Raw genomic sequence first — 18,209 nt, forward strand, 5'->3', positions numbered from 1 at the left:
TTTTTAATGTTGGTAAAAATTCAATTACTCCTAATCTATATTTACTTTGCTTTCACTCACTATCAATGGCAATTTTGCATTATTCAAAATATCATTTCAATTTCTTTTTTGTTGTCTTTAAACAAAACTGTTCATTAGAGTAACAAAAGGTGAAGGAGAAATCTAATTGTGTTCATCATCTTCACGGGTCTAGCGAGTGAGGAAGCCAGAGGAAAGGAAATGGAACAGAGAGACTGGTGCGTGAAAGACAGCACCGGACAAGGGAACCAGTAAGTGAAAAGGATGTGTTGCAAACATCATCTGGTGAGCTAGAAGTCAAACCACCAGGATTTCTGTACAGTCTAAAAGCAAAGTATAGATATTTAATAATAATAATAATAATAATACATTTAATTTATATAGCGCTTTTCAGGAAACTCAAAGACGCTTTACAGAGCAAACAAGACATAAAAACAAACAAACAAAAGATTTGTCCAGACGGTCCAAAGATTTTGCTCCAGGTTACCCATGTGGTATTATTATTCTTCTTGTTTATAAATGGCAGAAGAGTTGTACTTATTGGATACTCAGCAGAATGTTTTCTCGCATAACTTTTGCCTTATATAATCTGTGGATCTCCTTTGTGTTCTTTTCACTATTGATTTTTTCAGTGTTAATCACCTTTTCAGAAGACATGTTCCAGAAACCTTTGCTCTCAAATGTTTGAGCATAGCCAAACTGATGTTGAACTCAGTATTATTCCCTCTGAGAACTAAAACCCCTTGATATATTAGGCATCTTGTGTTCTTACATTTTGCAGATCTAGAATATCTCAGATTTTGTAAACTAATTAACTTCTTATCCCTTTCCTTTTGTCTCTAATTTTTTTTTTTTTAATAGTATTTCTGGATAATAAATAATTGTCCTCCTTATTATTTATGCACAGATGCTAGACCACACTCTGAATTATGAAGTTAACTTGATTTGCTTCAATTTAATCAGCAAAACAAGCTTTTACTTATTTGTTACATTATGATTGTGTAGAGCCCAAACTCATATTTACATACCGGCGAAAGTAGTAGAATCTGCAGAATACAGCTGAATGACTGAATTCCTCATTTTTTCTATAACGAATCATACGACATTCCCTGCACTTTTGAAGATTTGAGGCTATCTCAGAGCATGAACCATCTTGCAGAAAAGGTTCTCCAGACTGCTTGAGCTTTTTAACTTTCCTCCAGTCTTTCAAGACAGAGCGTGGTAAACCATCTGCAAAAGTAGAACAAACATATTAAGAACTAAAGCACAGAGTATTTGAGTCATACAGTACAGAAATGGACCACTCAGCCCACCACATCCAGGCTGACTGTTGTACCTATCTATACTGACCCCATTTGCCTTATTAGGTCCATAGCTTTCTAATCCACAGCAAATCAAGTGCCTGCCTAAATGCCTCTTAAAATGCTGTGATTGTATCTTCTTCCACCACTTCCAGCTCATTCCAGCTATCAGCCATTCTGTGTAAAATACTTTTTCCTTTGATCACTAAACCACCTCTCCATCACCTTAAACCAATGGCTTCTACCTACCTTAACTAGGCCTTTCATAATCTTGTATATTTCTATTGGGTCACCTTTCAGCCTTCTTTCCAGGAAATACAAATCCAGCCTATCCAATCTCTGTTCATAACAAAAGCCCTCCAATCTAAGCAACATCCAGATGAATCTCCCCTGTACATCTCCAGAGCAATGACATTCTTCTTACAGTAAAATAATCCAAAGATCTTAAAACTAGATCAGTTACCCAATGCAATTGTGAAAAGGAATCCAATACATCTGTTAATTTGTGGATTCATAGGTCAGAGCTGTCTATAAATGTGGTTCACTAAACATGGCCATTTCTGCAAGGGACATATCATTAATTTATCAGGATTAATTAGCAATTTTGATTCCATAATTGACTAACTTTAAGACCTAATAATAAAATAGTACTGCCCTGTCATCTCAACCTTGATCACACGAACAAATATTAAAATTAATAGTTCATTCAAATGCGTGATTATCCACAAGACTTGTCAACATTGCACGACATCCAATTATAAGGGTACATAATTCCTATATATTAATAATTTGGAACTATAAATGCAAATCAAATTATACATTAATTGAACTTTAGCCCACTTACTGCTCTGAAGTTTATTTTTCTTTTCCTTTGTATTCCTATATAATGTACCATTTGGCTTTATTTCCACATCCTCCCTCTCAGTTTCAGCTTTTCGTCTTTGCAGGTCATTTTGCCTCTTTTTGTAGGTTGGTTTGGGTTGACGCTTGACACGGTGCTCCAATTTATTTCCACATTCATCTGACACATCGCAGTCATCTGACACCTCTGATTCATAAGTTCTTTTTGTTCCTCTGGTTTTTCTTTCTTCCTGCTCACCTTTCCCTTCATCAGATTGTGCCTTCTTGTCCACATCATTTGTTGTGGAAGCCGAAGAATTAATCGTAATTGGCTTCTTTGCATCATTCCCTGTAGTCCCTGAATTTTCCATTTTACATGTGTTTTTGTCTTCTTCAGAATGTCTAGTTAGCCAAGCTTTCTTCAGTTTTGTGTGAAAACTTGGTTGATTGGATTGAGAAATCTGACCATTGGTGACAGAATTTACTTTACAAAATATACCAAATGTTCCAGTATTTTTGGGAGGTAGAGATATTGAACTTTTAGCATATTTAAGGCTTGCAGATTCATTGTTATTAGGAAGAGTACTTCCAGAATGGGCCATAGCCAGCGCTGCTTTGTGTTTCTTCAACTGGTAATAATCAGTTGTGCTTGAGATTCCTGTGTCACTTTGCACAGTGCTTCCTGTTCTTGCAGCAACTGCTGTGCAAATTGCAGTAGATGTGGTATCACTTATGCATTCCTGTACCTGTATTTTAAAATGATCTGAAGATTTGGGAATAATTTGTCCTGCTATACTATTGACTGGCGTGTACGACTGACATGAGGTTTTATTTGTTTCTTCGCCACTTACAATGTTAATTGGTGTGGTTACAGAGGTTGAGGGGTAAGCACTGCTATTATTGAAAGAGTTGTTGACAGCACTGGAGCTCGAATTACTGTCTGGAAGAAAAGCTTTTAACTTTTTCTCATGTTCTCCACTTGCAGTATCCAAATTCAAGTTAGGCAATATGACTTTACACACTTCTTTGAATTTTGAATCAAATGAATTTGTTTGCCTTTCTAACCTTGCAGAATCCTTTGCATTACATTGAATTTCTGCTTTAATTTCTTGCTTAACCGTGGAAGATGATCTTACAATGACAGATGCTGGGGAAACTTGTATGACATCACTGTTTTTGTTGTCCAAATGGCAAACTGGCTTACGAATAAATCCGGTACTGGTGTTCCAGCTGTCATTAGAAGTGACTGTTCGATTGTTTGTGCAATTTTTTACTCCAGGCCTCGGCTCTGGCAATAAAGTTGGTGGTTTCTGCAAATCAGAAAGCTTAGCTGCATTGACAGGGAGTACTGGAGTTAAGGTCGGTGGGGACAGATTGCGATAATTACCTTCCTTCCGTTCCATAATGTGATGAGATGGATGTTGGTAAATAGGGGCTCTTTGCAGAGATGGCATACCTCTCGTGGTATTTGATGGCAGAACGGGCAACTGTTCTGTCATTCCCCTGTGATCAGATGTATTTGAGACGGCATTCTGAGAAGTCACTTGATGGGAAAACTGTTCTGTAGGTTTGCCAACTGATCCCTCACCTTTAGGTTGATGCTTAATAAGTGGAGGCAACTTGGAAAGAGTCTTATTATAGGAAAGGAGAGCAGGGGTTGAAGAATTTGTTTTCTCAGCATAAGGACATGCATCTTTAGACAGATATAACCGAGGTGGCTCATTTATAATACTGTTTGACAAAGTAGTAAAATAGTTGCTCTGGGGCACAGAATGAGGTACCGAGTTCTTTGATGCATAAAGTTGAATTGCATAATACTTAGTTTCTCTATCTTGTTTTATGTTCTGGGGTTTTAGACTATCAGGAGGCAAAGATGGAATTCTAGAAAGGCCATATTTCACAAATTCATTTGGCTTGACTGTGGAAGCAAGACGAGCTGCTTCAATGCTCTCCTGCAAAATCTTACGACTCTCTTCTTTATACATATTGTGACTGTCAATTTGTTCCGGGAGTGATCTTTTTGGCTTATTCTGACAAAGAACGGTGTTCATGAATCCTTGGGTCAGCTGGCTTTCCACCCCGTGTGAATGTCCATCATGATTAAATTCAAGCTTCATTTGAGCAGAAGTAACAGAATGGAATGAATCAATTACAGTTTTCTTGTCAATTTTTCTATTTAAAAAGCAAAAGAAACAGATGTGATGATTATAACAATGATTTCCCTGGCAGAATACTCACTCAAATTTCTGCAATTTTTTTGCATATTCATTTTCACCTTATAACACATGCATTTTTTAAACAATAATAATTAATTTGTTAATGAATCAACGTGAAAATAACTTTTATCCATTGCATTATGTTTCAATATTTCACAAACAGCATTTGGACTAATCATCAAATAGAACCTTCATTCATACAGTATTTTTCATTGTCAATATATTCCAAATTATAGAGCCACAAGAGTGACTGCAGATGCTTGTATCTGCCACAAACTACTGGCAGAACTCAGCAGGCCAAGCAGCATCCATGGAGGCAAAGGGATGGTTGATATTTTGTCCGATACCTTGTTTCAGCACCAATCCTTCACAGATGCTGCTTGACCCATTGAGTTCCTCCAGCAGTTTGTTCAAATCACATAGATCTAATAACATACTTTTAATATATTAAGTTGTGGTGTATTATATGAATCACAGCAGTCAATTATTTAAAACTTTTCTCATATGTTTTAAATGCTTCTTATCATCATATTTATAAAACATGAAAGTGATTTCTGACCACATGTCAATTAGTGGGCAGGACTTATTTCTGTTTCTTTGCACATGAGGCAAACGCAATGGGGTGACTGCAAAGTGCAGTCGAGGTCCAGCATTTTCCAGCTCAGCAACAAGGTTATCAGTGCTCACCCTCAATAGGTTGCCAATCACAGACCAAATTTCAGTGTCTGAATGAATAGAGTCAAATGCAACAATCTTTTGATTGCCCATCAACCATGCAGGTTGCCCATGTTGAACAAGTGAGTAAAATCTTAATTAAAATTAAACAATTATGTGGTATTGAAAATATATATTTTTAAATGTGGAGTTTTAATCTCCACATTTAAAAATATATATTTTCAATACCACATAATTGTTTAATTTTAATTAAGATTTTACTCACTTGTTCAACATGGGCAACCTGCATGGTTGATGGGCAATTTAATAACTCCTGGAGATATTTTTTAAAATGTTTAACTATCCTTTTTTTCTTTTACTACTCAATCCAATCACTTCCCCCCCCCCCCCAACCCCCCTTATTTTCTTTCCTGTACTACTTGGCACTCTAATTTATACTTCCTAGTTTAGACACTGCCCTCCTCATTAATAAAAGGAGTTCCAAGCCATTGGTAATGTAAGGGAAAGTACAACATGACAGTAAGCTGGCAAAAACATAATTGTAGGACTTTATCTTGATAGGCAAGATGGAAAAAAAGATAACATTCCTCGGCAGAGCAGTTTTGAAGGGCCTCGTGGTCAACTCCTGCTCACATTTTCTTGTGATCCTGATGTTTTTACAGGCTAAGTCAGGATAAATTATATTGCGGAAGAAAAGAAACTGAATAAAATATTGTGTCTGTGTCTTCATAAAGGACAATGCAGGAAACCTGAAAATTGTGAGCTATACATGTTTAGAGTGCATTAGTGTTAGATAAATAAAATCACACTGGAGAAATGAATAGAAGTGAAAGATAAAAAATCCCCAAGACCTAAAGACACACATCCTTTTGAAGGAAATGCACTGGCAGTTATCTTCAAATATCACATATTCTAGAAAAGATCTGACAGATCAGAAGGGAGAGAGAAAACACCAAATTAAAGACTGGTTAACATCAGTAACAGTGAAAGTAGTCAAATAAGAGTAATAAGTGTAAGGAAGCAGGCTCTTTGGTCCAACTCGTTCCTGCCAACCAAGCTGCCCCATTTTGGTCGGCATGGATGAATTGGGCCATGGGGCCTGCTTCCATGCTGTATGACTCTACGATTTTATACACCTTCCTTAAGATCACCCCTCAGCCTCCTGCGCTCTAAGGAACATAGCAGAAGGGCATTAGGAGGCGATAGATGGCGCATTTGCAGTGGTCACAGTTGAAGGAGTAGGTGGATTAGGCCACTGGACTGTGAGCCAAAAACAGTGTTGGAGGGACCGAGGCAGCATCGGTAGAAGTAGCAAAAAGGTGAAATAATTTTAAATGGAGAGCGATTAAAAGGTGTTAGTGCTCAGACACACTCACAAATCACTTAAAGTTAAAATACAGATACAGCAAGCAATTCAGAAGGCAAACAAGAGAATTTGAGTACAATTATTATTAACAAGAGCCATGGTAAGACAAATCTGGAGTAGTGAATATAGATCTGATCTCTTGAGGCAAAGACTAATATATTAGCAATAGGAATGAAGCAATGGTGAACAAATTAATTCCTGGGATGGAAGATTTGTCATGAGAGGAGAGATTAAGCAAAAAGGGCTTGAAATTAAAAGACTGAGAGGACATTACATTGAAAAATACAAACATTTTAAGGGACTACAGGGTTTAGATTAGTTCAGTTTATTATTGTCACATGTAGTGAGGTACAGTGAAAAACGTTTGTTTGCATGATATCCAGTCAATGAATAGACTGTACATGATTATAATCAAGGCGTTTACAGTGCAAAGATAAAGGATGTAACATTTAGTGCAAGATAAGGTCCAATTGAAGATTTGCATCGGAAGGAACTGCACATGCTGGTTTAAACCAAAGATGGACACAAAAAGCTGGAGTAACTCAGCGGGTCAGACAGCATCTCTCGAGAAAAGGAATAGGTGTCGTTTTGAGTCAAGACCCTTCTGAAGAGGATAGTTCAAAGGCCTCCAAGGAGGTAGATGGGAGGTCAAGATTGCACTCGAGGCGACTCTTGTTGGGAGAGGGGAGAAGATGGAGTGACCAGGATGCGACTGGTCCTTGATTATGCTGCCGACCTTGCTGACGGGAAGTCAATGGAAGGGAGCTTGGTTTGTGTGAAGATCTGCACGATATCTGAAATTCTTGCGGTCTTGGATGGAGCAGTTCCCAAACCAGGCTGTGATGCATCCCGATAGAATGGTTTCTACAGAGCATCTGTGGAAGTTGGTGAGAGTTGTTGGGAATATGCTGACCTTCCTAAGCCTTTTAAATAAAGGCAGACCTGTAATAGATGAATAGGAGTTTGACGTAGGTGTCCTTATCCAGGTGCTCCAGAAATGAGTGCATGGCTAAGGACACGGCATGGCCCCTGTTGTGGCGGTAGTTGGACTGCAGTGGATCAAGGCTGCTTGGTAGGCGTGAGTTAATGTGTCAGAACCAGCCTCTGTAAACACTTAATTGTGGTGTATGCCAAGGCCACTGGACGGTAGTCAGTGAGGCATGAGATCTTGCTTTATTTTGGCACCGGAATGATAGTGGTCTTCTTGAAGCAGGTGAGTACCTCAAGAACAGAGATGGGAGAGATTAAGATGCATGGGTAGATGTCAGGTTGATGTTTCCCCAGGTTGGATTGTCAAGAGACAGGGTCACAGTCTCAAAAAAAGGTTTGACCATTTAGGATAGAGACAAGAAGAAATTTCCACAGCCAGTTTTTTTTTCTCCAAAGATTCACTTCCCAAGAGGGCTGTGGTGGCTCAATTGTTGAGTTCAAGACAGACGGAAAATTTATTAGATATTAAGAGCATCCAGCGTTATGGAAAAAAGCAGGAAAATGGAGCAAAGGTTAAAAAAAAATTTGACCATGATTTTTTTTCAAGGGCAAAGCAGGTTTGATTAGTCCACCAGTTCCTATTCCTTTGGTCCAATTCAATGGAACAAAAGTAGTCTGTGGGTAAATGTCCTGGAGCCATACAACATGGAAACAAGCCCATCTTTCAGCATTGAGCCAAAGCCTTCTATGCCTTGATAATTCAAGTTCTCATCTAGACAATTGTTAAATGCTATCTGCAACTCTGATCCCACCACTCTGTCAGTCAGTCTTTTCCAGGTACTCATCAACCATAAAAAGGTCCCCCTTAGGTCCCCTATAATCTCTCACTGGTACCCTAACCCAGTGCTTCTTAAACTGGTGAATGGTTCACCCAAGGGTGAATGAAATTCGTTTGGGGTGAATGAGTTAATATATATAAAATTGTACACAAGGGAGATTAAGACGGAAATTACCAAAAACATAAGAAAATTTAGAGGAAGATGAATGGGTGAATGACACTGAAATAGATTAAGAAGCACTGCACTAACCGTCTTCTAGTTTTATCTAATCTGATGTAAGAAAAATGCAATTCTGTTAAACGATTAGCACCTTTCAATCTGATCACAATTTTAAACTTGTTATTCTATCCTAATTTGCCCTCTTTAGCATGACTAACAAAATGTTTAAATAGCTTCAGAGACAGAAGGCTTACTCTTTCTGATGATTTCCAGTTGACTTAGACAAAGGTGGACTAGAAGGCAGGGCCAGTTTCGAGGGTCGATGAGGTTCAGCACTGGCAGGACGAACAGGAATGTGGTTTAAAAATCCCAGACCATCAGTTGAGCTCATGGAGGTGTGCTGAGGTAGCCAAGGACAGGATGCATTCTGTTCCAAAAATACAGATGATTGCATCAATAAATGTCACATTCTCAGAAGCTGAAGGCACAGAAATTAAGTGCAATTAATTCCTCAGTTAGAAATGCCATTTGTTTTTAGTCTAATTGTACCACAGAAAGCATAAACTTGATTAATGAGTAAAGTAACATAAGAAAGGCATTAAATATTCATCTCATTGAGTAATTCCAGCTACCATGTTACAAATAATCCTGCTCCAGCTGTTTTTCAGTTTAAATATTCAACTTAAATATTCAACCTGGACAATAGATATAGATAACATAAATGTAATAGCATTAAACAGCATAATAACATAACAGCATAATAAATGGCTCTCCAAGCCACCTATTTGCCCCAATCCCATGTTATTTTCCCCGCATTCTCATTAACTTGGGAGATTCTACCACTTACTTATACAATTCACAGTAGCCATTTCACCTACCAACCTATACATCTGTAGGATATGATGGAAACCAGAGCAGTCACAGGGAAAACATGTAGACTCCACTCCAAACAGCACCAGAGGCTAGTATTGAATTTGTAGCACCCAAACTAGCTTGCATTACTGAGCCACCCTGCTCTGGTGAATTCAATTTAGATCTATTGGTCAGATCCAATACCTCCTGAACGCAGTAATAAAAGTAGGAAAGCAAAACCATTATCTCCTATCATATGTTAATTATTTGACAACAAGCAACCTGCCTTTCTTGAACTTGCGTGATAAAAATGAACATTTGAAAATGGGGGACAGGAATATGAATGAGTTCATCTTGGCTGCTCTCCATTGAGAGCATGCAAGTTTTCATTTTCATTTTAATTACACAATTTTAGCAAAACAAAAGCTAAAATATTTAGGATATTTTCTGTTACAATTATTTTTCGTCTTATACAATTCTATTACCTTGAGCATAAAGCTGGCCAGATATGCTACACCTATTCCCTTTCTTTTCTGGTTTGGCTCTCAGTAGCTACTCAGCACCATCTGATTTTCGATCAGGCTAAGGGAGCTGAGATTATGATCAGGAATTTGACAGAAAAGTCCAGGTCAAAATCAGGAAGTACTCTGGAGAATTAAGCTTGGAAGCATTAAAAGGACTGCAGCATCTGATTTAAAAAAAATCTATGCCTGATTTTAATAAAATGCTGGTCAGTAACTATTTGCCTGAAGTATACATTAATTAATTTTCACTGAACTAGATATCATCTGAAGTCTTAACTTATTACCACCCCAAAACATAAGCCACTCGAGTACGAGATATACTTATGAACTAAAACATAAATAAGTTTGTAATCTTTCCATTGCAATAGTTTGCAATCAAAATTGTTTAAAATTGCAAATTTTAAGATGGATTTACCATCATCAATAATAGATTACAACTTCTAAACAGTTATTCTTCAAGTAAGTTAAATTTTAACGTGCAACAGAAAATATACACCAATGCTGAATACTGTCGCGGGAACGGTAAAAATGCAACCACAAGGTACATATAAATCATCACATTTGTACAGTGTAATATGTAACAAAGGAACATACCCTCCTAAAAGCTTCAGCACTCACTGAGTTTTCAGGGTGAATCCACTTAGATGAGGTCAAGCTTAGACCCGAAGACAGATTAGTGCCATTTGAATACTGCCAGATAACAGGATAGAGTCCAAGATGATTATAAGGAGTAGATGGATGGGTCCGGCCAAGGAGCTGAGATGATTGCTGCTGTAAAAACTGTTGCTGGCAATGTGCCAGCGCTAAAGGGTTTAAATTTCTTGCATGCACAGTATCTAAATGCCCACACACCAAAGATGCTGATGGAATTCCTGGTATTACTTTAGGAAGGAGATGGGAAGAATGAACTGAGTGGGAAAGGGCGCTGTTGAGAGCTCGGGAACCAGAAGTCTGTGGAGATCCGGCACAATTATGTGATGACACTCTTACAGATAAATTAGAGCTATTTGTGGTCAAACAAGTTGAATGTGATGAAGTGTGAAGTGGGTGATGATGCGGGTGCAAATATGGTGACAAAGATTTTGTTACTGCCTCAGGTCCAACCAAAGCAGGATCCCTGTATACAGTAAAATGTTCATTTTTATCAACAATTAAAGGGCTTCTTGTCGTTTCCACAATTGTTCTTGCACACAAAGGCTGGAGACTTGATGACCCATTTTTACACCTTGAAGTTGGTCTGGAAACTGAAGCAGCTGGGCTACGAGGATGAGATATTTCAGGCTTCAGTGTTTCAGGTGAAGTGGTCGCTTTATTTGATTTACTGATTTTGTTGATAGCAAGAACAGGAAGATTGGATTGTGGTCCAGAAGCATTAAATGCTTTTTCTTTTTCCAAACCACTATTGTAATCATTAACAACTGAAAATTCATCAACTTGAGATTTGACTTTTTTGTTAATTCTGTTCAGATCTACGTCTACCTCTGATTTTTGAATATCTGATTTGTGTTTTTTTGAAACGGTATGTGTTGGATTTAGAGTGTCAACTTCCAGTTTCTGCGATGCGAGACTGAGGGAACAGGTATCAACAGCTTCCTGAAGCACATTATTTGATAAAGTTCCATTACTGATACCAAGGAAAGATTTCTGTTCAGATACATTTAACAGCTTATCTGGATATGGCTCCACAGATTCACTAGTTGTCATTACTTCTACAATGCACCCACCAGTTACTTCTTGGGATTTTATGCTCTGTTGACTATCAACTTTCAGCTTATGGAGATCAATTTTATTGTCAACTAGTTCAGGCCTTTGAGTTTCATTCTCCTTGTTAATCTTATTACAGAGAGCTGAATTATCAATTACCATCTTTTCCCCAGATTCTTGTTTTTTCTGTAAGATATTTTCATCTTTATTATCATCCAAAGTTATCTTGTTTGGCAATTCAGTTTCTGAACTCTGCTCAGACGAAGAATCTAAGATGACTTTATTCACAGAATTTTCAGACTCGCTGCTTTCAGTGTCCGAATTATTATTTGTTCTCAGTCTTTCTGAAGTCACTTGCTTTTCATCTTCAACTGGCTTTCTCCTTTTATTAACCGACTGTTTTGCTTTGCTCTTTGAAGATTCTATATGAAAAATATGGAATATGTTTATCTAGTTAATATACTTTAAAAATACTCAATGTGAGAAGAAATGAAAACAAATCAAAACATGTGATTTTACCTTCTTTTACAGGGTTTTCACATTTATCCTCCATTTTAGCTTCTTCCAGAATGCTACAATCAGATTCTTTCCTTTTATTTGAACGGATCATTCGGTGTTGCTGCTGATTCTGCTTGCCTGATGAATTCTGAGAATTCATCGCCAATCGTGGGCTATTGGCTTGAGCGCGGGTGTAATGACCCTAGATATGACCAAAATAATACTATTTACAATTTTCAGTGCATGTGCTGTAATAGGCATTACTAAAAAATTCAATAAACTTCATTGTATCTACCTTCAGGAGGTGGTTAATGATTTTGAGGAAAAATGTGATTGATAATCAACAATTTAGCCTAGAAAAGAATGAGGTTAAGACATGCAAGTAGGTGAAGAAGATAAGGGGATCCCCTATATATAGTTGAAGTGAAATGTGTCGAGAAACATATTAATATTGTACTTCTTGAATAGGAATGTCCAAGATGTGGCAAATAGGAAGAGTGGAATTCTAACCATTATAGGTCACAGCTTAGAATGCAAGACCAGAGAGGTCAGGGCAGAACTGTGCAAAAGGCTATGCAGACTTATGCTGTTCTCGTCACCACTTGGCGGCACGGTGGCGCAGTGATAAAGTTGCTGCCTTACAGCGCCAGAGACACAAGATCGATCCTGAATGCGGGTGCTGTCTGTACGGAGTTTGTACATTCTCCCTGTGACCTGAGTGCGTTTCTCCTCATACACTCCAAAGACGTACAGATTTGTAGGTTAATTGGCTTGCTATAAATGTTTTTTAAAAATTGTCCCTGGTGTGTTGGAAAATGTTGATGTGCAGGGATCGCTGGTCGCTGCAGACTCGGTGGGCCGAAGGGCCTGTTTCCGCGCTGTATCTCTAAACTATACTTAACAGAATTAATGATATAGGACGAATAAACTCAGAGTGTAAAGGATACTTATGACTTTGTTGCCAAGTATAATTATGGTTATATTGAAAGAGCAAGATTAAAATTAGGTGTATAAAATTATGGAACACGCGGACTTAGGTAAATAGTAAGGGGCCATTTCCCTTAGCAGAGAGATCAGTGACTTAGTAGAAAACATAAAAAACATTGCAAATGTTTGAATCTGAAACAAAAACAGAAATGCTGGAACTCAGCCAGTCAAGCAGCATCTGTACAAAGAGAAATGAGTCACCATTTCAGATCAACAACCCTTCCTCAGAACAAGGGCAAGAGTGGAGAGATTAGTTTTCAAAGCAGAGTTGAAGTGAACAATGTTGTGCAAGATAAAAGACCATATGGAAATAGGTTAAGACAGATCAGGTGATAGGAAGCACGAGTGCTGATCATTAGTACGGCATAAAAATGCAACAGTGTGGGAAAGAGATGTTAGCATATGGGAAATTATGAGAGCAATTTACCTCCAGTTGCAAATTCAATGTCCATTCCAAAAAGAAGTAAAGTGTCTTGATGGAAGATAAGAAGTTATCCTTCTAGTTTACATTGGGCCTCATTATGGCAATGGAGGCCGCATACAGACAAGTCAGAAAGGGAGATTAGAGATATTTCAAGAAAAAAAATATTTCACCAAATAGTAGTGAGGGACTGGATTTCATCACCTGCAAGGTTGGTGGAGGCAGAAACCATCACCGCATATAAAAAGTATTTGGATGAGCACTTAAAGATTCATAACGTGCGGGGTTATACACTGAGGGGTGCAAAGTAGACATAAGATGAAGTGCATTTCAGGCCAGAGGTACAATCGGCTGAATATCTTCCATCTATTTCACATATTTCTACAATTTAAACAGAGGAATTCCTCCATACATTTTATTTTCATGTGGTCCATCTAAATTTAGTTAATTACTTCTTGCTGCAGATGTCCAAGCATTTGAACTTAGCAATTGACCTGCTTATAAAATGCCAACTGTAAAGACGGAAAATTGGACATCAAACTATCACCGTTTGCAGGTGCACAAATTGAAAGATAGAACTAGAAAGATATTCATACTCCTGTACAATAAAAGGACAAATAGTATGCCCCAACACTCACCAATGATTTAAAATGACAAGGAACCTGACTTTGAGATTGTTAGAAAATATCCATGGGCAAAAATATTCATTTCAAACACGTGTGTGTGTGTGTGTGTGTGTGTGTGTGTGTGTGTGTGTGTGTGTGTGTGTGTGTGTGTGTGTGATAGAGGAAAAATGTTGAAGGATGAACCATGTGACAAGCAGGCTGGCAATGATGATAATTAAAATTGAGGTTAACACTTTGAGGTAAAACCAAACTCAGAAAATCAGAAACAATAGACAATAGGTGCAGGAGTAGGCCATTCAGCCCTTCGAGCCAGCACCGCCATTCAATGCGATCATGGCTGATCACTCTCAACAGAGAAACTATGAATATGCAAGACTATTTCAAAACATGAATGGCAAGGGATAAAGAGAACCATTCTTGCTTATATTTCCTGTGTTTAATGGTAATCTCACCGACTAGACCAATCTGCATAGCACACAACAAAAGCTCTTCACTGTACCTCGGTACACGTGTCAATAAACTAAACTGAACTGAATCCAGACTGCAGGAATCTGAGGGACACACATCTGAGGGCCTACTTGACAGCTCTGTGTGGGAGGACCACGGTCTGTCAAGGGACATTGAGGGGCTGATTCTGGTAGGGAAATGCCTCAAACAAGGGAAGGGATATCAACCCAGGGGGATACGAGTAGCAATGGTGCTATAAGTAAGGGAAATGAGAGGTGCTAACAAGACCAGGTATAAAACAGCAAAACTGAGTGCATAGACACAGAAGGAACGCATTAAGAGTTTTACTCTGTTTTTGTTTTGTATATATTTTGTAAAATGTAAAAATATTTTGTTTCCTGCAAAATTTGTGCACACCAGAAGCACGATATAAAATAACGATAGTGAATCGCCGTACAATAGGAATGTAATGGAAAATTAACCTAGGGAAGAACTGAAGACAAGTAATAAAGCTCACAATAAATTTAAAGGTGGAAATCACAGGTGAAAAAAAAAGTTCTATTTACATTGCATTATTCACAATATTCACTGAAGTAGTGTTTCAGACATGGTAATGAAGTGCTTTGAGAAAACATGGCAGCTAGTTTGTGCACAGCAATTGAAAATAAGACAACAATTTGGAGAAATTTGCTGGCCGAAGCCAGTGGTTCTCCCAGGTTTAGCCTTACTCACACAAGTCTCTAACTTCACCTTCAACTTAAGTTTGAAACTTATTTAATGTCATTGCACCTTTCACTTTGCTGTATCGCTGTTCTACAAGGCTTTGGAGACCCTGTACATTTGAATGGGAATTCGCAACCTGGTGAATGGGGGTGGAAATTTATCTTATTATTTTAATTTTATGTTATAGTGCAAATATCCAAATTAAATTTGGTTGCAATATTCTAACCTTTTAAGCAAAATTTGCTTTTTTGTTAGAATTTACATCAGTTTAGTAGCCCTTAAGATTTGCCACATTTAGAATCGGCCAAACACCTCAGGTTTGGCAGGAAGTGAACGTTCACTTGCTGTTTTGCCTACTGTCAAAGGCAGTTGGAATGTTCAGCGAGTGGGGCCTCAAGACCTCAGTCTATGAGCCTTACTTGGCGCTGAAGCCTCACTGTATCTCACCACCCAATATACTCACCACCCAATTCAGAGTCAATTAGATCAGTCCTTGCATCTTGCCCAAGCTAATGTGATCAAGCAGAACTCAAAGAGTGAAAAATTATCGCACATGATGATTGACTAAATAATGATTGCAATAAGCCTAAACGAGGGGCAAACTTTCAAGAGGTCCCCTGTTCTTTCCTGAATAGTGCAATGGGAATGTTTATAATCGTCCATGATGATGGGGATCAAAGAGAAAGCATTCCAATTGTTGCACCTTGCACAAAACTGTAGTTACTGGACGTCAATCATCAGCAGACCTTTAATCATCAACAATGTAACAGGACAAGTTAATAGACAACAACTGCATATCATATATTACTCATTCATGTGTGGTTGGTGTTCTGCCGAAATCATCTGGCTTCCGGTCTTGTGACAAATACGGACAAAAAAAATTCCAGAAGTGAGAAGAAAGTAAATGCCTTTAACATTAAGAGGGTCCAGAAGCTCGTGTAAACTTCAATGGGAAGGAGGTGGGGGAAACTTTAGTGGATAGAGTCAAATTAGCACAGAGAATGATTATAGTGCTCAGTCTCAGAACTGAGCAAGAGCACACCAGGACAAGGTGCAAAGCCCAAGCATTTTCAACTGTTTCATCAAATCTTTCTAACCATGAGGTCACAGTGGATTTTTCTAAAGATATTTTATTCAATTTGTATGTGATTTGGGTTGAGGTTAAGAGCTTCTAATAACCACGATTTAATGTTCACCTGCATTCTTAACAATGAATTTCCCTGACTTGAACATCTGGGAATCACTATTCACCAGAAAACTAACTGCACTAGCATTGATATGGTGGCCACAAGACTATACCAAAGACCAAATATTCAGAAGCAATGAACCACTTTCTGCTTCCCCAAAGCTTTTCTACGAGCCACAAGGAAAACACAAAAGCATATTTGTGGGCGAGTGTGGCTCCAACAACTCAAGAAACTCAATGCCATTCAGGACAAAATTTTGATGGTAGTCAGTTCGCACTGCCACATCCAGTACAGTGTGCATCATCTATATGATAGATTATAGCAACCTGCCACCTTCAGCAGCACCTCCCAAAACCATGACGAATGCAGCGCCGGAGACTCAGGTTCAATCCTGACTACGGGTGCTGCACTGTAAGGAGTTTGTACGTTCTGCCCGTGACCTGCGTGGGTTTTCTCCGAGATCTTCGGTTTCCTCCCACACTCCAAAGACGTACAGGTATGTAGGTTAATTGGCTGGGTAAATGTAAAAATTGTCCCTAGTGGGTGTAGGATAGTGTTAATGTACGGGGATCGCTGGGCGGCACGGACTTGGTGTGCCGAAAAGGCCTGTTTCCGGCTGTATATATATGATATGATATGATATGATAAACTCAGACACTAAGTATCCCAAACTGGAAATAAATTACCTTTCCTTCATTGTCTCTAGATTCAAATTTTGCAATTCAAAAACAGCAAGTCCCTTCAAACTATTAAGTCTGTCGAATTTCAAGATGGTACCTCAGTACTAATTGTCAAGAGTAATTAGAAGTAAGCAATTACACCTGGCATTGGCAGCAAATTACATATCCTGTGAATGAGAAATGATAAAAAAATTGTATGAGCCAGTTATACAAGGATTAGGGCTAGACGGGAAATTATTTGCCACTTCGGTGAGGACCAAGGGAATGATTTTAAAGACACAGGAATTTGCTTGGCAGATACATGCCTAAAGTTAATAAATATTAAAAAGTCAGAAACCAATTCGGCTCTACACGGGTTAATTTTCAAAACAAAACTTCTTCTGTCACTGTACACTCCAAACACAAACTTCTGAACCTCTTCAGAGAGAGTCTTATCCCAAGAGTTCTGGTGAAAACTAAATTGTCATATACCTGGATTCCCAAAACCATCAACAACGTTCCTTTCAAAGGTTTTATACATGAAATTTAAAGCAAATTCTCATTAGGACAGCAATATCGGTTGAGAACTTGCAACCTACATTAACTACCTGCAACTCCAAAACACTATGGATTAAAATCAAGTCTTGGGCACAATGATGAAATGTGGGGATAATCTAACTAAAATCAAAACCATTTAAAAAAAACCTGAAAATCCAATTTTATTTCTATTGAATACAGGAAAATCTGAATACAGAAAAATCTGCATTATTTCATTAAACATGCCGTATATGATAAGCAAAAGATCTTTTCCGATGCTAACTTTCATGAATAAAGAGAAAAACAAACATGGCACAAATATGCTTTTTCTCAGATCACAGACTTTCACTTGATGGACATCAGTTTTCATGTTTCAAAAGGAACAGAGTTGAAAGTTTTCATGCGACCTTTTAGGAATTATTCATTTTCATTAATAATTTTAGGAAATACCAGATCATCAGGGTGGATTTACAGTTCGCTGTCTCAACTGGCTGCATTGTACTGCATTCATTTTAGGTTTAAAAGTTTGGGCATTAAAACTCGCCATGTCACACTATTTGAACAAGTCAATCATATTGCTGAATTCCAACTGCTTCCAGACACTTGACCAGAATGTTTAAAAAAAAATACAAACTAGAGATTATAGAAATAAATTGGATTTGCTGTCTGGAAACACAGGAGCAATTCGCATTTACATTAA

General features: G+C 38.1%; 1 protein-coding gene across 3 annotated transcripts in view; it reads right to left on the minus strand.

Annotated features, from left to right (window-relative positions):
* jmjd1cb (jumonji domain containing 1Cb) overlaps positions 1 to 18,209 on the minus strand; it is a 108,089-nt gene that overhangs the window by 21,424 nt on the left and 68,456 nt on the right. For 2 of the 3 annotated variants that reach the window (XM_078413246.1, XM_078413247.1), the window contains 5 exons: positions 11,944 to 12,124; positions 10,315 to 11,846; positions 8,599 to 8,771; positions 2,164 to 4,331; positions 1,047 to 1,248 (listed from right to left, as the gene is read on the minus strand). In XM_078413246.1, the coding sequence (XP_078269372.1) occupies positions 1,047 to 1,248; positions 2,164 to 4,331; positions 8,599 to 8,771; positions 10,315 to 11,846; positions 11,944 to 12,124 (4,256 nt within the window). The remainder of the gene's footprint in view (positions 1 to 1,046; positions 1,249 to 2,163; positions 4,332 to 8,598; positions 8,772 to 10,314; positions 11,847 to 11,943; positions 12,125 to 18,209) is intronic. The other variant, XM_078413248.1, reaches the window with a different exon arrangement.

The sequence above is a fragment of the Rhinoraja longicauda genome, chromosome 16, assembly GCF_053455715.1.
Source record: "Rhinoraja longicauda isolate Sanriku21f chromosome 16, sRhiLon1.1, whole genome shotgun sequence".
NCBI lineage: Eukaryota > Metazoa > Chordata > Chondrichthyes > Rajiformes > Arhynchobatidae > Rhinoraja > Rhinoraja longicauda.